The 27690-nt window shown below is 40.7% G+C and overlaps 1 protein-coding gene across 3 annotated transcripts in view; it reads right to left on the reverse strand.

Moving 5' to 3' along the window:
* TAOK1 (TAO kinase 1) overlaps positions 1-27690 on the reverse strand; it is a 68159-nt gene that overhangs the window by 23764 nt on the left and 16705 nt on the right. For 2 of the 3 annotated variants that reach the window (XM_071447994.1, XM_071447992.1), the window contains exons 2-11: positions 16210-16436; positions 12158-12229; positions 9162-9263; positions 8320-8365; positions 7328-7424; positions 6851-6964; positions 5995-6086; positions 3444-3537; positions 2714-2795; positions 702-869 (exon numbers count right to left, since the gene is read on the reverse strand). In XM_071447994.1, coding sequence (XP_071304095.1) covers positions 702-869; positions 2714-2795; positions 3444-3537; positions 5995-6086; positions 6851-6964; positions 7328-7424; positions 8320-8365; positions 9162-9263; positions 12158-12229; positions 16210-16341 — 999 coding nt within the window. In that variant the 5' untranslated portion in view covers positions 16342-16436. Of the gene's footprint in view, positions 1-701; positions 870-2713; positions 2796-3443; positions 3538-5994; positions 6087-6850; positions 6965-7327; positions 7425-8319; positions 8366-9161; positions 9264-12157; positions 12230-16209; positions 16437-25674; positions 25693-27690 lie in introns of those variants that run through there. The other variant, XM_071447993.1, reaches the window with a different exon arrangement.

The raw sequence follows: 27690 nt of genomic DNA on the forward strand, positions 1-27690 counted from the left end.
TTTTTCTTGTGGGATGCTGGGGAGAGAAAGAGTCAGCCCTGTCAAGATTAACTGGCTGATGTCAGATTCTTTTCAACAGCGAGCCTGTTAACAAGCTGAACTCTATCATGTATCAGCCACAGCGTGTCACCAGAAACTGCTGTGACACCAGAATCACCTGAGTGCTCAGCTGGGACCCTGCACCTTGCAGGCTCTTTTCTGTACAGGAGAACTGGAATTCAGTCTCCTTCTCTGCATGGTGACTGCAGCATTCAACCCAAAAAAGAGAAATCAATTTCCCTGATGACCTGTTTTTCTTTTCTTCTTTTTTTTTTTTTTTAATAAATCAAGTAAAAAACCTCAATGCCTTAGATTTAGAACAACATTCTCAGTACATATGGTGAAAACAGAGGTTAACTGCAGTTGCTAAAGAGTCCTCATGAAGCCTCATAAACAGGCAAAGAAAGCAAGGATTTACAGGACTGGAAGCTGACTGTTCAAGCATGAACACATGGCACAGCCTCTTGCCAGCACTAGGCATCTACCCTGCTTGTCCTTGTTTGTGCCTTGAGGTAGCTTTACTCCAAGCACAAAGAGGGAGACAGTGTTTACAGCCAGGTGTGTAAACAGCCTCCCTTCGTTTCAGCAATATCTGAATTGTGGTTATTTAAATGACAGTTCATTCTCTGTGGTTCAGTGATGAAATCCAGCATTTCTCTCACCTCCTCCTCCTCCTGTGTTTCCACTGCAGGGCCATTGTGGGCCTCCTGGAAGAGGAGCTTCTTCATTTTACGATACTGCAGGTTGTCCAGTTCTCTCACTGCATCCTTTGTTCTCTGAATCAGGTCTATTAACACTGTTTCGGGCCGCTCTCGAAGAACAAACATGTGCTGCAGAACACAAATAGGTGAGTGGCCTCTCATGCCTCCAATGCACATGCTTTGAGGACACAGTGAGGACCTCTAGTTGGGTTTATCAGCCCTCTTCCCTGCACAGGAGAACACCTTCACAGCTAACACTGGTATTATTTTCAGACTTTGCAATCAAGATAGATTTCAGAATGATTGTACCAAAAAATAAAGGTGGAAAAACCCAGAAATAGCATTTTACATGCCATGAAAACTTGCTCACTATAAACTTACACTTCAGAAACATCTACTAGTGGTTTAGTGAGGGAAGAGCAACAAATACCAAATAAAAGCTAAAGCTGCTAGACTGGCTAGTATCTTTAACCAAATGTTAATTAACTCATCAGCTAACTCTCAGTATAAATCCCATTTCCTTGTTTAGAAAAGCCTGGGAATCAAATATTCATCATACAGCTCTGAGTCATAAAATAGGCTGTGAACCTTAGAGCTTGGTCCTGGAACAGTTCCCTGCGTTCTGCTCTTCTCTTGGAGATATTCACCACATTTCTCTGCAAAGGTGGCTATATTTTACCCATAGGTAAAGCAAGAACTGTCTATGTATGTCAGAAGCAGCTTTTGCAGTCTCCAGATGCAATGTGCTGTGGAAGCATGAGTCATTATTAACACCACCACTACTTTCATTTTGTTCCTTTGGAGAACTGCAATGCTGTTTCCAACATGGCACATTCCCTACCTGCCCCTGTAAAGTGGCATGCAGCTGTTTCAGACTATAGTTATGGAAGGAATACGTTCCCAAACGTTTCATTTCCATCAATGTTCTCTTTAATTGCAGCACATTGCTCAAAATAAAACCAATCTGTAGAATTCTGAAATGGCAGGACTACACACCCACACCGAAACCTTTCCTGGATAATTGCATTTACTTTCTGAATAGACAGTTTTCAAAGAGGCACAAGTCCCCAGAGCCATTTTTAGGTAAAACCATGCAAAAAGGTGCTGATAAAACCTTCATAAATAGCATCCATTTCCCTGCAATGCAAAAAATTTGGAAAAACACTGTTTAGCAGAAGCAGGGCCAGGATAAAAAGAAACCCAAAATGTCAGAAGCTCTGTAAAGAGAATGACAAGTTAGCAAAATTCTGAATGCCACCTGATGCCACAAAGGAAATCCATCAAAGTCACACAAAAAAGCAGCTCTAACACCCAACTTCTCTAAGTTCTGTTCACATGTCAGCCTTTTGCAACAATCTACCCCACTGGCTTTGTCTACAGACTACAGTGAGCAAAACCAAGTACCTGCAGCACTCAGGAGCACAAATGAAGAATTAAAAAAGAAGCTAAGAAATAAAGCAAGAAAAAGCCTGCAGACTGCTGAGGCTTTTTCATGCCAAGGAGAAATAGAGGGAGGAAAAACTTGTTTCTTCTGCCTCCTTTTCCCCAGTAGTGGATTTCAGGTACTGCATAAAGCACACTGGAGTGTTCTATAGCACAGAACACAGAGGGAAGTAACAAAAGGTATTTGTTAGCTAATGCATGGCAGCTCTGTCAGGATTAATTATAATCACTGCAATGATTGAGTTTACAAACTAAAACTCTTGACAAGTTGATGGTCATCCAGTGTCACTTGGTGGAGTGACCTTTTATGCTGAGAACTCCAAGGCTGGCTTGCAAAGTCACCTGGGGAACACTCTGAGACACTGCAGACAGGCAGCAAAGCCAGGGCTGCCAGCTCAGTACACCCCACAGCTCAAAGATGTGTGAGCATCATTAACCATAACCTTGTACAGTAGGTGAGACAAACCATCATCACAGAGCACAGTCCCTTTTAATACCACATGGAAAGCAGAAAGGACAAGCAAGCCAACCTTCAGAAGCTCCTCTGATGTAGGCCTGTCTTGAGGAATTTTCTGGAGGCAAGAATCTACGAAGTTTCGAAAATAATCAGACCTGTGTCAAGGAGAGGAAAAAAAATCCACCTAAGTTAACGACCAAGTTTAATTCATTAAGGAGTCAAGATTCTCACATCTGGATGCTTGTAGCTCCTAGGCCAAGAACTATGGTTCAGTAAACCATAATTAGGAAGTTTTCAACTTTTGAAATTAGTTTACTGTATTTGCTGTATTCAAAAGACAGTTGTTGAGGCTGGGAGGCACAAAATGTTACTACTGTGCTTTATTCTTCTGAAGTTTATGCAACAGACACTTGCCACACACAAGCTGTGTCTTCATCTTGCAAAGCAATACTTCAACAAAACAGGATTTAGAAATTGACAGTGTGGTTTGTGATTTAAAAAAAACACTAAACCCCACAGTTCTGGCTAGCTTGGGAGCTTCAAAAGTTTACTGACCCATGAACAGAATTTTTTACAGGATCTTAAGTTCTTCCAGCAGCCTGTCCTGTTCCTACTACACTGAAGAGTCTCAAACATATATTTAGTAATTGGTCAATTTTGTGTACGAAATGTATAGTGAGTCTAATGAGAACCTTCCAGCTCACATCCTCCCAACAGGACTCCAGCCATTTCAAGAACTCAGCATGACAAAGCACTCCATTTACAGCCATCCCCTCCAACATTCCTCCCTCAGCAATACTCACCATTCATTAGACTGTAGTGTAGGGGATTCATTCTGCGCTATGTGATATAAGGCACTCATTGCGTTCATGTTAAACAAAGGAGGCTTCCTTTCGGCTGCACACAAGAGGAAAGAAGTTTTTATATAGGGAGATAGTCTCATGTTGTTGCTCTTTTTTTTTTTTTTTTTTACAGTTTACATCCCTTTAAAAAGAAAACCACATCAGCAAAATCCCTACTGCCTGAACATGGAACCCCAAACCAACCCTACCCTGCAATCAGACAGATATGTTGGCATATGTCCTGTGCCATTGCAGAAGATGAAAGCCCTTTGAAGATCAAATGCCTTGTCCTCTCAAGCTTTTAAATTACGTGGTTTATCATAGTTGAGTTCTCTGACTCATTGTAATGTACTAAAATAGGAATAAGTTAACAGTAAGCTCTATACTGGGTGTTTAGCCACTAAGCATTCTTGGCTTCATACACCCCCCCTTTGTTTTTTTTAATCTACAGTTGCTAAAAAGCTAAGAAATATTTATTTCTAGCAGGACAGCAGTGCTGAAGAAAACGGTGGTTACAAGAACCATCAAATCACACTTAACTGACTAAGCACATGGGCAGGAAGTCAGCAACAGGCCAACTCTTTATACTATTTTGAGAGTTGCCTTCTCTCTTTGGCTCTTCTCTCTTTCAAGCTTGTATTACTCTTATAGACTGACACAGCATGAAAGCCTAATGAGGAAGGAGATGATCTCACTGTAACAACAAAATTGAAGCTTCATCAGAATGTTTATGGGGCAAACTTTATAAAGCTCAGCCTCGCCATAGACATTCCAGAGAAGCTGGTCAGGCCACGAGGATGTTCCTACACTACTGAAAATGCAACAGAAAACTGTCCTTCCTCAAAAAAAATAAACAAGGAAAAAAATAATGCTACTTTTCTTAGTCTGCTCAGTTCTGAGTTGAATAGCAGCACTGAACTATGGATCAGAGATCATGGTACACTCATGGCTATGGCAGGATGGACTAAGCCCTACAAATTCCTCAGAATGGGTAGATTGAGGACTTAAGTCTTTCCTCGAATTCAGCACTTTACCTCCTCTAATCTGTCAGATAACTAGTTGCTGCTATCAGGGTCAGCAGCAAGGATCAGACAGATTATTCATTAAACTATTTTAAATGACTGTTCTCTCTACCTTTTTTTTCCTCTTAGCTCACCTGAACAACATAGAAATCTTCTGGAAACCCTGAAACCGAGCCCTCAATAAGACCATTTCTAAGACTAAGTGATAATTTGAGAAGACTACAAGACATCTCATTTCCCTGCTGCATTCCCATGCTTACTCAAAGCAACACAAATGAGCCAGGGACACGGACCCAGCCTCCACTGCTCTGCTGTCCTGACCTAGTCTCACCTCCCACCACGCCAGCAGCCGTAGACGAAGCCCAACACGCTTCATCCTGCAAGAACGTGGCGTGCAGGACTCCCGGGGGTGTGGTGGCCATGAGCTCACTGCATTCCTGGAGCCCTGCAGCCAGCCAAGTCTCCTTACTCCACTCAGAGCAGGATTCTGTCATGACAGTCACACCCCTTTCAACTTGCTTTATATTGGCAACCAAGAAGCAAAAAAAAAAAAAACAAAACCAACCCCAACAAACAAAATCTCTGCTCTGAAGAAAGAATCTATTTCGCGTCCTGGAAGAAAATGAAGTTGACAGTTTGGAATGCCAGACAGCATTTTTAGCTAAACTGTGCAGTTCACATGGATTAGTGTGTTCCTGAGAGCTCTCACTGCCTGGCTGGGCTGCTCCTCCATGGAGGATGGGTTGGAGCAGGAGCAATCAGATCTGACAAGGATGGGAGGACAGCCTCAGGTGCATGGAGCAGTGGTGTGCATGGTGTGCTTCAGCCAGGGCGTTTTTGTTCCAAGAAAACATGATGTGTTAAATTTAAACAGAATGCCATACTAACACTGTCCCTTTAAACTCACATCCTGCTTTAAAGGGTCTGTTCTAATGGCAATGCCATAATTTCTTCAGGCTTTCAGTTTCAGGTTACCACTTCAAAATTGGATTATTTCATATCTTTTCATTTAAGGGAAAAAAGTCTATTCAGAGGTGACAACACACACTGAATACAGCTTTGAAGTTGTCAACTTCTCCAGAACTTCATCACTGCAAAATTTTTAAATTTTCACAGAAACAATATCAACTTATAGCCACATTGGTACCTTTAATGGTTCACTTCTAAAGCTGTTCAGCAATTGACTGTTTTTCCATTCAGAAGTTAACTGCCTCTCCCACAGAATGTGAACACCCTTAGTGATCTCACTTGGCCACTCTCTTTGTCTATATAACTCTTTTTCTTCAGGTAATAAAAACACCAGTTCCATAAACATCAAACTGGAGACTTGGTCTGGAATTCTAGAAAGCATATTTCATTCTTTTCTCTAAAACTCAGGGCCCAGAGAAACCAGGACAAGAAAGGGAGCACAAATCTTCTGCACTGTGATTCAACTAAGTTCCAAGTATTAAATAACAACATTTTAACTTTTTTCAAAGGAAATAACTTACCTAACTCAATACAGGTAATTCCAAGAGACCAAACATCTACTTTGCCATCATACTGCCCTTCATCCATGGCTAAAATCACTTCTGGGGCCATCCTAAGAAAAGAAACTTGTGCTCAAAATAGGCAATGGAACACATTATCCTCATCAGTATGAAATAGGCTATTTTCCCTGATTTCAGCTACCATAAACAAATCGTTCCCCAAGCTATCAGACATGACATGGGATACTGGGAACAAAGGCCAGGCACCCACACTGGTGCAGGCCTGCAGAGGCTGTGTGATGTTCTCCTGAGCTCTGCCCAGCTTTCCATTTGTGAGTATCATCACCTTCTCACCCTCCCACATTTCCAATAGTTTAGCTGGCTGACCAACTGTGGTGAAATAATTATAACATACAGTTGAGTAAACACCACAGATTAGGTGTAAGAGATCAAAAGCATACAAGGGATCTGCAAAGGGGGTGGCTCAGTGAACCTGGCCTTTCCTATGAAAGAAAAAACACTTCAGTTATTTCAACAACCAGACACAGTGAGAATACATGAATTGTTTAAACCACTGGGGGGAGTGATTAAAATATATTACAGATGATTCAATCCCACCTCTATCACTTTAGGTCAGTCTAAGCAGAAAGCAAAATATTTTTAACACTTTTTGTGAACTACAAACACAGGGATACACAATTTCTTGGAACTCAGAGCCTACTTACAACTGAAACTTTTTTTTCCAACAAAGTACATTTTACCACCACCACAACTGGAAGATTACAAAGCTAGCTCCAATAAGCCCAAGTATATTAAATAGCCAATTCATGATCCTTTCACTTCACAAAGCCAGAAATGAGTAAATCTCTTGGCTTACCAATATGGCGTCCCCACAAATGAGTTGGCAGGAGATGCTATGGAAGCAGACCCAAAGTCAGCAAGTTTCACCTGTCCTGGCTCTGTCAGCAGGATGTTCCCTGCCTTGATATCTCTGGTGATAGAACATAAATGTCAGTATTACTCCCCTCCTAAGAAGAAAACTCCCTATTGGACAGACTATGAAACACACCAATATTCACATGTTCAAGCTGCAAAATATTCACATTTCCTCCAAACAGAAAGTCTTGAACCATTAGGTTAATTGCTTAAAGTGGCCCTTGATTTTGGATTCTTTTGTCTTACATGTTAGTCTTGCTAGTGTTTTAGGCTACTATAAATCTCTTGTTTGGGAGCATATGGATACTGTGAAAAGAAAATCTCTGCTTGCAATGTAGAATTTGGGATGGAGGGGATACAATCAATAAAACAAATTACATGTAAGTGTGTATGAGACAACAAAAGTGTAACTACTCACCTATGGATCATATTGTGAGAATGCAAGTATGCTAATCCCTGGAGAGCACCATGGGTAATTGCTGCTATTTCCACTTCTTGCAATGGCTTTTTATGAACTTAAGGAAAGAATTTATGTGAAATTCAATATTACAGAAAACAATACAGTTTGCAGCATGCAAGACTGTTAACAATGTAAACAGAAATACTAAAAGTCCATTTTCACTGGGTTCAGTATGAGAAGCAAATGTAAAAATAGTTCACAGAGTACATTCTATAATCAGATGTAATCTTCTAACTGTAAACCAGCAGCTATTTACTACCAGAGAGACCACTCTCCAACCATAAACTGCATTCCTGTCAGTTATGTGACCAGTCTCCCAAGTAACTTCTTGAGACTCAGTATTGAGTTTTCCATTAATGAAGTGAAACCCCAAACCCCAGAAATTTACAGCAATTCACACACAAATAAACTGTAGTAACACAGATCAGATTCTGGCAGCTCAGCTTTTTGGTCCTGAAATGCTTCTGGCAAGGAAAGGAACAACTTACTGGCCACACATATCTCTTCAAAGCCAGGCCACTATAAGAAGCCTGATAGAAAAATGACCATTTAATGAAAGACCTCATCAAGCACAACCCTAACATTGCTGTAATGCTATTCTAGTCAACAGGCCTACAGTTGTTAGTAAGCATTAGGATCAAAAGCAAGGGTTTTCAGAAGTAAATCTTGAACTGTCATGGCAAGAGAACCTAAAACTCAGAAGCAAACAAATAGCTGACTGACAACTTTAAAATAATACAAACCAAGGAGAAACTAAGCACCTGGGAAAACCAATATTCTACACAAAACACACTACAACTATGCAAGAATTTGGCAAACTGCACCTATTTGTACACACTCTGGCCCCAAACAAAACTATAAACTCAAGGAAAATTCTGTGATGCTGTAACCCCCTAATTCAGTACTCTACTTCTGACTTTCCATCAAATAAACATGTGTGACTGACTTACCTTCTAGTAAGTCTGATGCTGATCCTAAACAATATTCCATAACAAGCTGTTATAGGAAGAAATCAAAGTAGTTAGAAAATCTGTAATAGTAAATAAATGTTTTTTAGACTTCTATGGAGAAATCTAGAATTAATTCATGGAACACACAGTTCAGGCTGCCATAACAAAGCAAGTATTGCTTGTACCATAAACTCCATCCCAGCACTGTCACACTGACCCCTCCCACAAGTGCAGCTCTAACTGGAATTAAGCATAACACTCCTGTAAGATACCGAGCAACACCACTTGTAAGGAAGGCCAAAGCACATTCATGACCAGTTAGATATTGTATTACATATCATATTTTATATGCACATACTTAACAGGAATGTTACACTGCACTTAACAAGCTTATCAGAGTATTAAAGGGCTATTTAGGGATTTACTTAAGATTCTGTCCCAGACAGATTTCAAAAAGAGAAACTAAAACTTTGCCCTACAGATTTATTGAAGCTAACTCACAAAACAGTACTTACAACCTAAACTATTCGTTCAATAATATGATTTCTTTAGTATATTGCACTACAAAACTTTATTAGTGATGGGTGTACGTTATTTCAAATACCCAGTTTATTAAGCTAAATACACTAGAATAGCAACACTTAATCTAAGCAAAAAGGCAAATTTCCTTAAATCTTGGTTCCAGAAAGTACATTCAGTTCGTTGAGCACCTGTAAGGCCCTCGGCTATGCTCATCTCAGTCTGTACAACACCAGTGCTCAGGTGCCTCCCAAAATCCAGCTGGAGAGATTTCAAAGCACCTCTAAGCAAAGCAAGAGAAGTGCAGAGCAGCAGATGCTTACCCATGCTGTATGCTCCCGCAGATAGCAGCCTTTGTATTCTATACTGTTAGGGTGTTTTATTCTTTGGAGGAACTTGACTTCCTTAATAATATCCTGCCATTTCTGTAGGGAATAAAAGAAAGACTTTTTAGAACTGTTACCTTGTTGTTGTTACTATGTAGTTTAATTATTTTAAGAGGCAAAACTATCTCAAGGTTCAAATCAAAGTAAGTTTGTATCAACACTATGATATTCACTGCTTACCTCCTCAGCAGACCCAGAAAATAAGTTGCTGATCAATTAGGCTCAATGCAAGGATCTCTCATCAATGTAATGTTTTATGTTTATATATTTGTATGTGTGCATAGGATATACTGGTAAACACTTAATATCTGAACAAGTTCTCAAAGAAGAAGTGATCCTCTACTAAGGGATACCAATTCTGTTGTCAAATCAAACATACATCCCAACCTGAAAGAGATGTGGGTGCTAAGTGTCCTTCAGCAGGATCAGCTGCCTCTCTCAACTCTTGTTACTATAAAGAGCTATCCCTACTAGTCACTATATTACACTGGATGAGGCTCCCTTTATCAGCTGCCAACTATCTGAGTACATTCTTGATAATGTTTGTCTATTACTAGTTTAATCTTTACAAGGGCCAATTTAAAATGAGCTACCTACTAGATAAAGGAATGGCTCTGCTGGAGAAAAAATATAAACAGATAAAACAAAGTCAGGTTTATAATAAGGGGAGCTCTGTTAGTGCAACTTTAAAGCACAGAAGAGGCCAAAATGTCAAGTTCCAATGTGTGCCTAGACACTGACATTGCTTGCCTTGGAGACCTCCAAGTCCCCCCACGTGCTGCACATCCACATCTCCTCAGGAAGGAAAGGCATGAGTCTGAGAGTGCAACAGCCAAACTACAACTACAGAAAGTACCTTCAGTACCAACTGCAGTAGCTGAAACCATTTAAGTATGCAGCCATAAACGTAAGAGTGTTGACACTGCAAATGTTTTTGAGCAAGAATATGGGCTCTGAAGTTAACCAGTGGGAGAGGAACCCAACACCAAAAGGCTCAAAAGTTGGTTTCCAGGTCCTGTTAATCTCTCAGCCCACTCTTCCTCACGTGTTGGTATGTGGGTAGTATTCACAGAGGGACAGAGGGCCCACCTACCCTAAGGCTTTGGAAAACATGTGCAAAACCTCAATAACAATTTTAGGGTTAGAGAAACACACAAAACCAGGGAACACAGAAGCCCACAACTGAGGCAGCTGATTGACTACATTAAGCATTTCTCAACACCAGAATTGCTATAGAATGACACAGTGCAGCTGTAACAAACTCTCACTGACACTGGAGTGACTTAGTTGCCTTTTACCTTCAGCCTCAAAGGCTTTGAGGTACTAAGCAATAAAAGCCAAACCAAGAAAGCATCATGTTAAATTTCTATACTGGGAAGAGAGAAGTCATGTATTAGTCAAGAAGTATTCATGATTTCCTGCATAAAAAAAAGCTCCAAGATCACATTAAGAGCACAGTACTACATTTTTCAAAGGTTTTAAACCTATTCTTAGTATAAAATATGACCTTATTTGAGAGAATAATTTTTCCCACCAATGATAATATCTTATTATGAAACTAAATGATACCAGAATGCCCTTAATCAATTTTCTTTACATCAGCTCGATCATAACTCCAGTGAACTTCTGAACAAAACAAATAAATATGGATGTAAAATAGAAAGTGTTTTAATCCTGGTCTTATTACTTTCTTCAAAATAAAGAAACATACGCATTGAAGACAAACAAAAGCTATTTCTGAAGCATGCACAGTTTGTTTCATTCATGTGAATAGAGTATTTATAGCTCACAGTAATTAAAACAGTAGGACAAGTAGCAAGTACAAATTATTCTTTCATCAGTACACAGTTAAACAAGTCACCGCAGCGACAAAACAGAAACAGGCATAGCAAATTTAACTCTGAAGCTAGAATTCAGGACTGCTGGAGAGACACTGCCACCTCTACCTCCTACACAAACACACACACACACACAGAGGAAGGAATAGTTAGCTCCTTGGAGTGCAGATGATCAATACACAAAAGAAAGGCACAGAAAGCAATGAGCTGTTAGTCCAACTCATCAGAGCAAGGCTGCTGCTAAGGCTGGAATATAGAGAATGGAGGGAGAGAACCATAAATGCTTTGGACAACATGCTTATGAGAAATACCTCTGTTGAAAAATCATGTCATGATTTGATACATGTTATTTACCAGAAATAACAATTAGCTGCTTGTGTCATCTTGGGCTTTTCAAGAATCTGTATTAGCACTTAAACGCTTCAAGTATAAAATCAACTCTCTCTGCTAAGCATCCCAGGGAAAGGAGACACATCTGGGGTGGCCATGAAAACACTTCATGTCCAAATCTCAGAGGCCCACTTCTACAGACTCTTCTGCAAAGACTGCCTTAATCCCTGGCTCTGGCAATTCTTCTGGAATTATGCTGCTGTTCAGATTTTCACACTCATTCATTCACCACTGTCTGGCCTTTGTTTCAGCTGCTCATGAGCACAGTCATTCCAGGGAGAGATGCATTCTGCCTCACTACTCGGTACAAGCAAGGCTCCCTCAGAAGCTCTCACTACTGCATCCATTTCTACCATTCCTTTGTCCTGGGTTTTTGGAAAGGTATTTAAAATGGAACAGTTAAGGGCAGTAAGACACCAACATACAAACTCATCATTTTAATTTTTTTTTCCTGTCTACACATTTCTGTGGTCCCAAAAAGAGTCCTTTGTATCTGAAAGAAGAGAGTTCCACCTCTCTTTTTTTCAAGAGCAGATTACACAGAAATACACTGAACAGTAAACCGATTTATTTACACAGTACTCTTATTCACCTTTGAAGTTACAGAAAATATTTCTCCTGCAGGAACCCAAGCTAACTTAAATCACCCCAATATAGTAATTATTTGCAATGATCAAGGTTTAATATACAACATGTTCTACATACCTCATTGGACTGCTTCCCACTATATGACATTTTCTTGATGGCCACCACTTCATTGGTGCGCACATCACGTGCCTGTAACAGGAAAACACAATCCATGAGCTCCTTCAGCTCCCACCTTTCCATAAGATGCAAACCACACACAATCATCAAATAATCTCCAGTCTTAGTTAATTTTTGCAGAGCATTTAAGTAAAATATCTTCCAAGAGGTGGGACTGCTGCAAGAATTAAAAATTTCTTTTCAAAGTGAAAGGGAGACAAGGTGTGACATTTTTCCATGCTCAGCATCCACCAAGTGTCTGCAGGAGTCAAGCATTGTGACTTAAACTAAAAATCAGCTCTGATTCAAGTAGAAGGGGTTTTCCCTAAATCAAGTTCTCTCCCTGCCCAGGTCCATTCCACATGAAACAGAAGCAAGGCTCAGCCACCCAGCTCCATTCAATCCATATGGAAAGATGTCACATGATGCACTGGAGATAGCCACCAGTGTCTGGAGCAGGTTTCTCCCCAGTGCTCCCAAAAATTAGCTTTTGTGTCTTAAAGGAAGGCAGATGATACAGAGAGACATGGCAGCAATCCAAGTGACCCATCTTCAGATGAGGCTTCTCAGTTTCATAGTATTGTTATTTACACTGCACCATAAATGTACACGGTTTTTCACACTTCAAAGGCAAACTTCCTGACTTCACACAGCAACAATGCAAGGCAAGGACTAGACAAGAACCTTTGTTTAATTCAGCACCAAAGCAAGGGCTCATTCCCCACAGCAGAAGAGGCAGCACCTTGCAGGAAGGATGGCTCCAAATAAGACCCCAGATTTCCTCTGTTTGAGATTTCAGCAGCACAGGAGGGTGGTGGAGGAAAACACCTCTGAGTCTCTCTGATAATAATAATCAACTTGGACATGAAGCCAAATTATATAAATCAGAATAATGTGCACCACGGCATTCACAGATGACTGATGAAAATGTTGACTTTTAATATATTTCTACTATCAAGCACAACCTACCAGAACATGGATTAATGAAGTACTAGGGCTCTGCCTTTTGTAAAAAGGTTTTTTAGTCATGTTTTAATTCTGCTGTTCATTAAAGAGATTCCCAGAATTCCCTGCCAGTCTTTATTTCAACTGGCTATGATAAGCTTGAACCAATACTATTTTTACTTTTCTTTCTGTTTCAGAGGATCCTCTCACTCACAGTACTTGTAGAGTTGGGTGGGGTGTGATTATTTTTGTTGTTTGAGGCAAAAAAGAATAAAATTCCAACTGCTAGATCTTTACTGACTAAAGACAATCTCTGAAAAATTCAATTGTGTGAAGAACTGCCAATAAAGCAGGGAAGCAAAATACTACAGTAAAGCAGAAGGAACCCAGCTCTAACAAAAGAGAGTGGGTTATTATTCTGCTCCATCTGCAGTGTTCCAGTGTAGTAGGTTTCCTGTGTCAAGCAAAAGCTATTATTACACTGCAGAGCAGGGAGTAGGGTAAGGATAATACCAAAAATGATTCAGAGGTGCCAGACTTGCAGTTTCTAAGAAACTAAAACCATGAGGTGAACCAGCAAAACTCATATCAATTATAAAAGGAAAAAAATGTATGAAAGGAACTTTCTGCTATGAAGGATGCAACAGAAACAAAGAGACAGGAGTAAGATCAATATATATCACCCATTGGTGAGATCACTGCTAAAAGGGAAGGAAGATGGGCACAACTATCAGTGAAACACTAAACTCTATTTTAAATTAGGTAGGAGAGATTTCAGGATTATATGGATTTTCTATTGGGTAAGTACCCCCACATCTATTTATCAATCACATTTTTGGTGCAGGCTGTATGCCATGAAAGCTGCCTGGAGAGAGGATGCTTTGCATCAGAAAACCCCAGCAAAAACAACACCTGACAGAGTTTGGGGAACACCTACAGTCCTAGAGAGGGAGAACTGTCCTGGCTGACACCCCAGAAATATTAAAATCACAGAGCTGCATTTGCTTGTTTTAGTTTCCCTGTGATCCGGGATAATTGTAAACAATTCCTAGACAAAAGGCAGGAGGATGTGCAAGGTCAGCTCCCTTTAACCATCCAAATGAGCAAGGCTTGTTTCATGGCAGACATGTATGCACATATATCCTGCTTTCTTCCAAAAACTCCACACAAAGGATCAACATCTGGTGACCAGAGTAGCTTCAGCATCGACACAGGCAAAGTATGCACAAAGAAAAAGTGGAGTATGTCACTGGCTTCAGTAATATCATTGAAAGCAGTTATTAACTATAATCCAATATTATGTTAATTAGAGAAAGTTTATTTGTTTGCAGTAGCAAAATCAAAATTTTGTCAAGAAACTTAAGAAGTTTTATTTCTAGCTTTACAGTGGATTAAAGTACCCAAGAGACAGACTCGCCTATGTTTTAGTTCTTCATGCTTATTTAATTCACATTAAATTTCCCTCTCCCTGTTGTCTCTCTGATCTTTTGGGCCTCTGTTTGAAGGATGGGGCACATTGCATGGAACAGTTTCAGATTCAACATCTCAGAACCATTAGTAGTAAAAAAGACACAACACAAAACTTCCTAACACAGAAACAGCAATAGTGTCTTTATCAGAAACCCTCTCTCGACAAAAATGAAGCCCCCACATGGGCTGGGGTTGTGTGATGCACTGCTTAGGCTTGTCTTTATGCAAGTGCCAAATCAGAGGTACTTTCTGACAAAGAAGCACAATCCAAATGCCAGCAAGTAATTGCACTCTATGGCGAGTAAATACCGATCTATAATGAACTGGTGATTTAACATGGTGGGGGAAAAAGAGAAAGAATGGCTAGAAATTAATGGCCTCTGAGTTGCAATTGCTTTGGAGATGGAGCTGGTAATGGGCCATCAGCCCTTACCACAGGGACAAAGTTCAGGCAGGCTACAAAAACCCCATGGCAGCTTCCTGCTGATGTTTGGGAATGCTGGTTGCTTCCAGCTCACAGCCTACCTGCAGCTGCATTATGGGTTTCCATATCTGTGTGGTCCATACATGCCTCTGAAAGATACAGTGCTCCAAAAAAACTTCTACAATATTTCTTCAATAATATTTCCACATAGCAGGAAGACAGATTTGTCAGTTCCCTCCCTTGATATTCACTCTTCAACCAGAGTGAGGTGAATTTAAGGCCACAGGTGAGTATTGTTTCGTTAAAAAACACTTCCTCCCCCAGATCTGTTCCCAGACAGTGGTGGCTCATAGTTTTAAGCAGGGAACAAAATTAAGAAGCTTTTCCTAATTAGTTCATCTGTGCTGCATTAAATTTGTGCTGGAAGGTTCCCAACATGGTCTGCTGCAATTATTAACACTGAATAGGCATCTCATAAAATAGTGACACAAATGGCTTTCTGAAGGAAAATTGGCAGGTTTGGCCACACCTCCTATAATTATAAACGTGAAAAGGTTTTCTGAGGAAAGTGTTTTTTAATGAAGGCCCCACAATATTTGGTTAGCACACAGCAAGCAGCGCTGAGGTTGCCATGAGGATCCCTTCATGTCAGGTAAGTATTATGCAGATGGATACTGGGATTCTTGCCTGCAGTAGAAATGGATGTGACAGGACAAATGACAACAAAAGCACCCACACTCAGGTGTCAAACATAAAGAATGGCTTTAAGGGAGCCTCGGGGTATGCACAAAGGGGAAGAGAACTCAATTTCTCTCAAGGAACAAGAGGTGATAAGGAGATGATCAGACCAAGAGAAGTGCACTGCCAGTCAGAATTGATGGAGCAGAAGTCCACGTTTTAATTTGCACATAAATCCCTGCTTGCAACATAATGATGCACCTAAAGGCAAGGACAAAGTTTCCAGGGTTTTTTTTGTATGCAAACACCTCGCAGAGACTGCAAGCTTGTGAAAGGGTTGAGACCATACAGACACACAAGATAACATCTCTGCCCCAAACACCACACAAAAAAAGTCATAGTAGTTAGTTTCTTTTCCTCATTATGCTCAAAGAAGTCTACACCCACAGTTTAAAAAGAAACACAGCTAAAATTCACAAGTCATGGTGCTACTTACAAAATAAACTGCTCCGAAGCTTCCATGGCCAATCTCTCGGAGATCTGTGAAGAGCTTTTCTGGATCTTCTTTGAAGAAGAGCTCTGCAATTTCGGGGTCCTTCAGGCTGCCCGCTCGGCTGGTTGATGGCATCCTGCTGGGCAGTCAGCCGACCGACTATCTGGGTTTAAAGTGCTGCTTCAACCCTTGGCTCATCTGTATGAATGGAGCCTCTTCAGCATGGATTACTGCAAGAAAAAGATTGCAATCCTTCACTGCTTATCCTCTGCTCAAAGAGCCCGAAACAAGCCACAGCAAAGCAGCTTCCACTTCCTCCAGAGCAAGCAGCCCTGGTGCTGGGATAATGTCACAGCCCCACTGTGACACCAGTCAAGCACCTCATCTAGGACAGAAACCAAAATCAAAACACAAAATGAGGCGCATTCCATGCTCCAGCATCTGCTCGATCGCCTGCAGAGCAGTCAGAGAATCTCTGACCTACAGCGACAGCCAGTTCATCACCAGTGAGTCCACATTACTGTGACACTCTCCCTCTGAAGAGCTACACCCACCGTGTCCTAAAAAATCGTTTGGATTTTGTGATGTCTATCACAAAGTGCCTGTTCTTCAGAGGTTTACTTGAAATCCATTTCTCAGAGAAACAGCATCCAGAACAGGAGATACCCGATTCCACACCCGCTGCTCCTCCTTCTGCTCTGCTTCAGCAGGGGCAAACACACATTGAAACTGTGATTGGCATATGAGACAATGGACAATAGGCCACTGGCAAACACTTTCTTCAGAGGAACCTGCAACTTCAGACACAACTGGGAATGTATAAAATTCTGTCTGCAGCATGAGTTCACTTTCAATTTACTACAAGCTTTGTGTCTTGGAATCTATCCAAAATAACAGTATACTGTTAAGTTGTGCTAAAATCTTACTATATCTTTACAACAGGTGATGCCAAAAAACCACTACAAATAAAAAGCCCTTTTCTTTTCCTCTTAAAGGGAGGTCTTAGGATTTCCTATCAAATCCCTGTAAATTATCACTAATAAAAACAATTCTGTCACTGGCAAACAGTTAATCGCACATCTCTCTTCTTTCCAAAAAAAAATTTGTCTGGCCAGGAGTTGTGCTTTTTTTATTTCTATTTCGTATTTCAAATTTGTTTTTTTAAAAAGTTCGGAGTTCATTTCCATTATAAAGATGTCAAAGACAACAAACCTGAGTTTAAACAACACATCAGAAGGCCCTGTCCATTTCTCCTCCCTTTCTGGACACTATAAACTCCACCTTTTTCCAAGCCTCTAGACCATCAATGAATCATTTGTTTTCCAGTCCCTGCAGAGCAATTCCTGCAAGGATGGAAAAAGACATATTCCTGCATGTTTGTGCTCAGTGGTTCTCTTCTCTGGAGAGCTGCAGCATGTGCAAGTCCCACAGCCTGCCTGCTCCTCGTTAGAGACCTCCCAGCATTGCTGCAGAGCCTGGCTGTGAAACACAGCCGAGATGTACCCGGCTGTAAACTCCACAGGAGTTTCCAGTTTTTCTCAGGAAGACATGCATGGGAGAGAGAAAGCACAGAAGGGAAGCAAAATCCAGCATTTTCCTCCAAGCAGTCAGCATTCAAAGAGATTTATAATGCAACCCAGAATGCATTTCCGTGATAGCTCACTCTCGGGGGAGAGGGAAAAGCTGACACTGAAATCCCAGTGGTGGACCAAGCAGAAGAATATATCCACACATACAGAAAATATGCAGCTGCTCACAACTCTGCCACACTGCACTGCTGAGCACTCACACATTTCCTATGATGCAGGATCACTGCAGGAGCCTTGGAACAACCAGCATCTGCACACAGCTGCCAGGGAGGCCGAGTGGGATGCACAGGAACGGGACTGTGATATCCCCACCTTCCCTTGCATAACACCATAACTAATACCGTGTGGGAAGGGAAATAATTAGCTCTAGCTCAGCCCATACCTGAAGCACACTACATTTATGAAAGCTGAAGGAAAAGTGGGGTTTTTGTTATTTTTCCTTCTTTTTCATATATCAACAATATTCCACTTGATTCCAGCTCTAGCAAGCACATAACACTGAAAGACAACTGTTTCACATTTACAGCCCCCAACAAAACAATAGACAAAAAGCATGTCAGAAAAGCAAGAGAAAGGAGCTGGGGGAAGGGAGCTGATAACCAGAGCACACTCAGTATTATTGAAGGAATGTTTCTTGGATCGACGGTAATGATGTCATGTTCCATCTTTTAAGAAGCATCAGATTCTTACAAAAAGGACATTGTTGTTCAAAAGCAACTGCTGCAATCCCAGAATGCCCTTTTCCCTACATCTGTTAGTCAGAGGGGCTAGGCTTGGATAAACCTGCTAATATGGCCAGAAGTCACATGTCCCCATGAGCGAGCGCGCGGGTGAGAGCCAGCGCGAGGGGAGCCCCGCGCTCGCAGCTGAGGTGGGTCCCAGCCTGCTCCCCCTCCCCAGCGACCCCCACTCCAAACCAGCCACCAAACTCCTTCCTGGCGTCCTTTCTGAGCATGCCTCTGAAATGTCATCAACAGGAACATTTCTTCCTGCAGCTGAAACTCCTACCAGGCCCACTGACAACACACACAGGCGTGGGATGGGACAGAGCAGAACTCCTCACCTACCGTGATACACCTTAAAATACATTTTTTCCCCCTTTATTCTTGAGAACATCAAGAAAAATTTCATTATCTTTATCCTTGGAAATAATTGCTGCTTTGAAATGCATGAGGAAAAAAAAAACTATTAAGTATTAAAATCTATTTAACAGAACAGTCACAAACGTGTACATGACACTGTGCTTATCATTTGATCTCCTCAGATGGAGCAGTAAAATGCATTAATGTAAATTCCATCCATAAGAAATCTTTACACAGTCTCGCTTAATGAAGTGCTCCCATTTTTATGGATGCTACAATATTAAATTCCCTCTTCTTTTTACCCAGACGACAGGCACTGCCTGCCAAAGCCCAGCAGTGCCAGCAGCAGAGCTCTGCCTCCTGCCTTGCAGTAATGACACCTGAATGCTGTGGGGAAATGGAAAGCAGGAGAAGTGGCACACAAAGCAGCCATTGCATTATTTTAAGTGTATTAAAAATACAGGCGAGACTTAGGATTAAAACAAAAAAATCAACCCTACAACTAAACTGCCCTGAAAATTAAATCACACGCCAGCAGGCAGCTGCTTTTCTGAAGTACAGTCAAGTTGCACTTGGGTATTTTACATTCTTCCACCAGTGCAGTCTATTCACTACAGGGTTTTTGGATTGGTGCAGCTATACTGTTAAAGTACAATTGTTCCCAGTGGATGGGACTGATCATCTCACTTTAGATCAGATCAGGTGGCTGGATCCTGGCTCTGGCCAAGGGACAGGCACTGCAAACAGGATACAGCACCCTCTGACTTTGTGTGACTACCTACAGGCCACCTTGCAGGCTGCTAAAATTAGAAAAAATAAACCCACATTTTTTCCTAGGTGTCACTCATATGAAAAGATAATATTGCACTGCATAAACACAACTACCAGGACTTCACTCTTAACTAATAAGGTGGTGTAGGAATGTGAGAAAGACTCAAAGCAAACCAGGGAATGACCAAGGCACAGGACCGGCCCAGCTCTATTTCCACATAGTAGTCTGAACTCACTACACTTAGTGGCTACCATTACTGGTGTAAATGACACTGACTACAGGCCAAAATGTTTTATCAAATTACTTTCATCTGAACAACTATCAGTTAGCAGAAACCGCATGCACACATCCACAAAAGTCTATGAATCGATAAGATGTTACATCCCTGTAATTATGGCTACATTAAAGGTACACACACACCCCTTGAACCTCTGACACAAGAAAGCTGAAGATGAGGACGGGATAAGACCTGTTCTCTTTGGAGTTTCCTGCCTCCTGCCATGTCATCTCAAGCTCAAGTTAAGACCCACCCCTGTGACTAACATCCCCTGGGATGCTGCAGAGTGGAACAAGCAAAGCTTGAAATGGTCAGTTGCCATAATTAAAGTGCATATTTCAGTCTTATGCTAGGAGACCTCAGAGAAATTAAAATCTGTCCATGCTACACTAAACTCTCTGACAGCTGTCAGTGTCACAGATAACCATTTTCAGGTAATATACACCAATGCTCTAAGAGAATTGGCCTTCCCTGCAGAAGAGAAGGGAATCACTCACTGAGATTATCACCTGTCCATATTATTTCTCAAGCTCCCATTCAGACCAACTGAGTGAGTGACAGTGACTAGAAGGTACTTGGTTACACTACCCATGAGATACAGCATAGCATTTTTAGTTCCTTAAGACAGTTCAAAAGTTTGCAGAAACCAAATTACACCACACACTTGCTTGTAGATGATCAACACTGAAGAGCAGCATGCTTTGTCCCTACAAAGGACATTTCAAGGAACTAACACATCCAACAAGAATATGAGAACCAGAGCTAAACAAATACCATGTAAGCACAAAATGGAAACAACAAACAGATTTCTGCATCCATCATCCTGTGTCTCCCCATTTCACTGGGAACCAGAGCCACACAGACTTCCACAATGGCTATGGAGGCCAAGAGGAAAGCTGTCCTCTATTACTGAACTATAAACAAAGTTATTTACAATTCCAGACATAAATCTTGTTTTATGTTATAGTCATCTGGTATCCCATACACTTAGCACAGTAACATCTATAAAAACTTCTCTTTGCTGTCAAACATAGCTACACTGTGTTTTTCCCTCACTGAATATATATGACACTTTAAAAACAAACAAACCAAGCAGGAGACCAGTTACAGCCCCTATGATCTTCACAGCTGACACTAACAGCAAAGACTAAAAAGTGAATATTCAACACAAAAAACTACTGGTTCTTTGCAGATCTTCTGATTCAAAGTAATAAAACAACCAACAAAAACACCCCTCACACCACTAAAAAACAACTACCCATCATTTAGAAACTGATATTTAGATTTTTTTTTTTAAATCTGTATTGCTGGTAGTGCAAGCAGTTGCTAAATCTTAGTGCAATTTTCTCTGGCATGATCTAATGCACAAGCATCAAATAAGATGGGGAATGAGTGTCATCATACAACTATCAAAAATGGGAAAAGGGATTTTCTGTTACTTGCATATGGGTCAGATCCAGGGAGTGTATGAAGCTGAGATTAAATTATCCTCTCAACACACTATTAAAAATTTCCTGAATGGCTTCCAGCTGACACTGAAAATTTCCACAACTATCCTAAATATGATAAACCAAAACTATTGAAAGAACTGACTTTCCAATTTTTTTTCTTTTACTTGCAATTACACCTGAAATGAGAGCTAGATGGTAAGAATGCCTAAAGAATTATTAGATTTTAAGAATGCTTAAAATAATGAATTTTAAAAGTTTCTCTGTAGTATCAAATACTTGATCTGAAAGCACAAATTCTTTTGGAAGCAGCAGACAAATCACTCCCCATTTCTATAAACTCAGAATAAAAGCTTGCAATATAAAAAAGATGAAAGCACTCTAAGAAAAGTAAGAATTTAACCTGGAATGGGAGGTGGAAGGTCTGTACAGTTCATGGGAACACAGCAGAAAAGATGATGAAGGTCCAGCATCAGAAGGCATGAACAACCATCAGTGCTGATATATGTGACTTTAGGAACGATGCCACTTACCCTTGACTTAATTTTATGATCTGCATTTAAATCAGCCTTTAAAACCTTAGCCTGACAAATTCTATGCATGGAGTTACTTTGCCCAGAAAGATAAAGGGTAAGAATTACCCACTATAGGTCCTACCACTTTATTTACTGTTCCCAAAGCCAGGTGCCAGCCAGTGGTGGGGCCTTTCCATAAGGGAACAGACAGAAGGAGTTCTGGTGGCTCCTCTGAAATTCAGGGAACCTGCAGCCAGTGTGATACTGTCAGATTCAAGCTTGTACCCATCCTTCTGCACAGCTCAGCAAACACAGAGGGACTCAGGACCATCAGGTCCTTTCATGGATCCTGGGAAAGCACATTCCTGATCATTGCACCACACTCCTCCTTCCAGCAGGCTTGTCAAAACTCTATACACTGGTTTTTATTGCTTTGCATTTCTTCAAACCTCCTTTAACCCAGGCTCTGCTCCACCCAGTCAGCCCTTTTTTTCCTGTTCTGACAAAAGCAGAGTAATTCTCAAGGGCCTTAACATGCTCTGAACACATGGAAGAAGAGTTACTCTGCTCACAGCAGAAGGTGGCTGTTTCCTTGAATAGCTCAAAATCAGCTTCCTGTCCACCCTCAGTGACCCCAGGCAGATGGCATCAAGACAGTTGTGTTCCAGTGACTGTCACAACGGAAGGTCCATCAGCACCTCAAACCTCCCAGAACAGACAGGAATTGTAGTCCCTTGACTCATGCAAAACCCCATGTCACAGACTCCTTGTGCACTTGGCTAAGCCTCTCCCACCAAGCTAACAACATGTTATTTCTTTCTCCTCCTAGTTCTGCAATTTGGAATTTTTCCTAGAGTAGCAATTAAGGATTAAAAAAAAAAAAAAACCAACAAAACCAAAAAGCCCCAGAAATGAAACAAGAAAAGGCTGGAGATGCAGCAAGGGGCATTTAATTTCTCCCATGCCCTGCAAAGGGGACAAAGGGCACTCAGGAACATCTCCTTTGGGATCTGCTAACTTACTTTTACCACTTAGTCATGAGCTGCAGCTCAGACAAAAAAATGCTGACAAAGTAATGAACTTGCCTTTCTCTTAATGATCTTAAAATCATTCTTTTCAGTACACTTGTTCTCCACACTGGATCCACCAGGGCTGTCAGTCACAAAGGAAAAGGGAAATGCAGATGAATGACATCTACACGAAACTGTTAGAAAAAAGTTAAATACTCAGAAAAATATCCAAAAAGCTGTCACCAAACTGATCATCCTAAAATAATCCAACTGCAAGCAGAACAAAACCACCTGGAATGGGATGAGCAAAGTGGATTGTGGAAGGTACCTGTGGAACATGGGAAGCCCCACTGAGATTCTTTTCCACACTGCTTTTATTCCCAAGATCATGTACATGAGATTCTCCTTTGCTTTCTGCCAGTCTCCAGGGGAAGGGGAAAGGCAGGATGATTTCATCTCCAGGTGAGGAGACCCTTCTGCTGCCAAAGCATGAAGCAGGTGAGATCTTAGAGCCACGCTGGACACTTCCATCACTTGCCTTACAGCAGCAAGGGCACTTCACGTGGTCTCCAACCCCATGCACACCTCTGTAACAAAGTTCTGCTTCCTGCACAGGAACAGAGAACCTTCTCCATAGGAGTTCAGCAAAGAACAGGCATGAAATGCTGTCCCCTTTATCTTTCACATTCCCTCACCTAGGTATTTCTAGAAGGAATAGATTAGAAGGATAAGATGAATCTGCACCTGGATATTACAGTGAATTCTTGCAATTTTTTTGTCTGTGTGAGCATCTATGTTCAAACAGGCTTTTCTTCCCCACTCAGTCCTCCTTTCTTCATCTGACAAGGAACAAGCCTACCATTCCTATAAGATTCCCTTTTCAATTTATTTTTAAAAGATTTTTGAGGAATGGTTCTATCCTGAAAAAACCTCTTTGCAGTTTTTTTTCTTTCCCTCTCTGCTTTTCTACCTCTGTTTTTTTTCTTTCATTATACTTTTTCACAGAATAGCCTCAGGAAGACACTTTTATGTTCGAGCACTGCTTGCATTTCTCTTATACGTGTACTTGTAGACTCTGTGCCTTACTTTGATTTCCTCTCAAGATTCTGACACTAAAATGTCCATCATCAACTCCTTGAATTACTTACCCCAGCACACTTTCTGATCCAGCCGAGCTGTTCTGCTTGGGTGTTTACTTTCCAGGAATGTCACTAATTGAAAGGGTCAGAAAGTTGTATTTCCCAAACCTTCTCTGACAAGCCCAAGATCTGTGTTTCTGGGCTGGGTGTAAATATTTGTTTTTAATTATTTCCACAATTTTTCAAGTTTTCTAAGAATTTAAAAGATAAGGTAAGTGTGTTCTTGTGTTAAAGACAAGATATTCTGAACAAACTAAATCTCTTTTGACAGGTTTCATATGTCAGTTATAAGCAAACACAAACATTCCTAACACTACCTGTACTCCTGAAAATACTAATTTTGTTAACTGGCAATTTTTACAATGTCACTCACACCAAATCTACCACTGACCCTACCACTTAAACAACATATATAAAAGACAATACTGATGCATTTGAGAAAAATTAAAGCAAATCTTGCTTTTTTTCCCCCTACTATTTAAAGCAGAATATCCCATGAGATCAAGAAGTGCTCACCATTCCTTATCATGTTCAACACTAACATCTCCTGGATGTCTTTGCTTGTGATAGTTCTGGTACATTTATTAAGAAGGTCAGCTCTAAATTTAGTGATTCCTTAGGCTAGCAAAGCTACGAGGAAGGCAACTGGAAAAAATGAAATCTTCTGTCCCCCTTCTTTTGCAATTCAGTAAGTTCACAGTCGTTGCCAGCTCTTTTCCTTTATTAATGTAAAGCATCACATGAATAAACATTCTGTGAGCGCATCACCTACAGCTCCATGGCCAAATCTCTCCAGCCAAGGAGCACATTTCACAAGGGACCCAGTGAGGGAGAGGCTGTGCTGGCAGCACACTGGCCAGGAAGAGGTTAGCAAGAGGCCAGTTGATGAGAGTCAATTAAGTCTAGAGGCAAAAATACTGGGAAACTCCAGCTGCCCATAAAAAAAATTAGTCAGATATCCTAATGGGACTTGAGTTTAAAGAAACCTTTTCTTGACCCCTAAGCAATTCTGTCCCAGAACAATAAATAGAGTAAACGTAAGCAAATTAGCTATTTTGGATTCAGCATAAATAACTCAGAAATAAGCTTCTAAAGCACACAACATAGATAATTACCCTTGAGAAAAGAAGTAATTAAAAAGTGGCAGTATCACCACAGTTTTTGAAAAGAGGCCTGAAAGAAAGCAATTCAAAGTCTTTCTGGTCAATCAGTAAAAAAAAAGAAAAAATGTTTAAATTGAGCTTGCAAATGAATTCCCTGGAGTGCAGAAGAACATTCCCACTCCTGCAGGAAGCTGTGTCCAACCCTCCAGTCCACAGGTCAGATTCTTATTTGAGCAAGTATGAACCTGGCAAAACTGATGCCAGTAGGAAGAACTTGAGGCAGAAAATAAAGCCAAACACAAACAGAAAAAACCAGGAGAGCTCTGTGAGATTCTGTAGGAACAATCTTACAAACCAACAGTAAGAAGCCTCAGGTGGTCACCTAGCCTGACAAAAAACCTCACAGGAGAACAAGGGAACAGGAGAGAAAGTAAATAACATGCACAAAGAAGATAACTGGGTATAAGGCAAGGTGCTGTCACAGACCAAGACAGCTGGTCCTTCCATAAACACTTAAATTAAACATTACTGACCTATGGGGACGAGTAAGCAGCTGCCCCAAAGTCTGACGTAGCTCCAGAGTGACGTTCAGCTTTTGTCACAGCTGCTGTCCCCTTCCAGCAGCTGCTGCTGCTCCAGAAGCTCCCAACAACGGCTGCAACCAAACTGAACAGAAGAATTAACTGAACTATCAATTAGTGGGAGCAACATGCTAATCACTGGGTGACTGTGCTGCACTAAGAAGCAGAAAACGAACCATTTATGCACTAGACTATATGTCATTAAAAGAACAGAACAACTCAAAAGAATAGTCAAAAAGAAGGGGAAAAAGCACACAAAATTACTGTGAGAATTAGTCATAGGTGGAGAACAGAATCATTACCTCTGAAATGATACAAAACTAAAAAAAGCAAGAGGTCAGATAATAATTACATTACATTTTGAACAAGAGAAAATGCTCTTGCAACCAGAGTGACCACAGATAATGTGTGAATCCAGCAAAATATCTGCACTTATGATCTGGATGGGAGGGAAAGGTACATGACATGTTTTATTTAGGGCAGCTGACAGCATCAAAAAGTACACAGGAACCTTAAAAAAAGAGTATGAATGAGCAACAAGACAGGAGATGAAAGGTCGAAAAAGCAAAGAACCATAAAGCAAACATCTGCTCTTAAACTAAACATAACTCAGGAGTTGAGCCTGCTGCAGAAAACTCAGCAGAATTATTGCACAATTATGCCAAAGACAATGTCAGACTGGGTTTTTTTTTAAGAAAAAAAATGAAGAATCAATCAGAAAAATAATACAGAATTTCTGACAGTACTTGAAGTCACTGCCATGGCTGGAGATTATTCTTCATTCACATATAGCATTAAAATGGAAGTACAGTAAAAAAAGCCTTAGAAATGGGAAGTTGTAAATGTCTAAAAAGACTAAGCTTGAGCAGAAAAGGTGTAAGAGTAGTTAAAAATCATAAATAAGGTCATGGTAAATGCTCAGACTTCAAAAACAAAGGGAGAAGCCATAAACTAAGAGCAACATATTTATAATTCAACCAATCAAGGTATAAACAGCAAAATTAACCTGCAGAAATGACTGTGAGGCATTGAACCCAAGAGACAGGAACACTGCTTTTTAAACCTGAAACTGCTTTTTAAACATTTACATGAGTAAGAACATCCTCAGCCAGGTCAGGTAAGGTATTCCTGGATGCTCCTGGCACTGCTTCCAAAGCACCCAGGTTGTCACCACTGCCAGGGACAGCAGATAGGACCAGACAGGCGAGGTATCAGAACCTGGCTGACAATTTTTATGCTGCTATTCTTCTAGGGTCAAACAAGCACCATCAAAACACACCTTGCTATGAAAAAAGGTCAAATTCTTTTAACACAGGATTTTATAAAATACAGGATTACTATCATAAACGGAAAAAAGAGTTTCTTGAAAGGCTGCAGGGAAATAAGGAGAGGTGTGTGATGGCCCCTCAGCACTGGGCACAGGCAGAGAAGCCCTGTCAGAACAGATGACCAGTGAAAGATTATTCTGTTCTTTAGGAGTGACCAACCCATTGCAGCACACAGACATGGCAGTGTAGCAAGGATTTATAGCTGCTCACCTATGTTTGTAACTTAAAGCACATTCAAAAAGGGCTTCAAACATATTTCAGCTTCAAAAGAGTTTAAAACCTTTTATAGCTGTTAAATCTGTGCTACCAGATTATCTGTACCCATAAATGGGATAGCTTTAATGAGCAATTATGTCACACGTTTCTCGAGCCCGTGAGCACCTCCTTTCCTGCTGGAATTCCCCAAAGTCAGGGCAATTTGCTTTACTCCAGCTCAGGTTATTTTTTTTCCAGTCTTCACATGACTAAGCAGAACCATTTCCTACACAGCATACAACAATAGGAAGAGGCAAACAACCAAAACCAAACAAAAATAAATTTTAAAAATCTCCTTTTTTTACTATTCTACATACTAGAAGGAATGCCTCTCCACTGGTTTCTGCAAGGTCTGAATCCCTTCTCTTTATGCTTTCCACTTAAA

Source organism: Agelaius tricolor, unplaced genomic scaffold (assembly GCF_023055355.1).
Source record: "Agelaius tricolor isolate 1412-34295 unplaced genomic scaffold, bAgeTri1.0.p SCAF_25, whole genome shotgun sequence".
Taxonomy (NCBI): Eukaryota; Metazoa; Chordata; class Aves; order Passeriformes; family Icteridae; genus Agelaius; species Agelaius tricolor.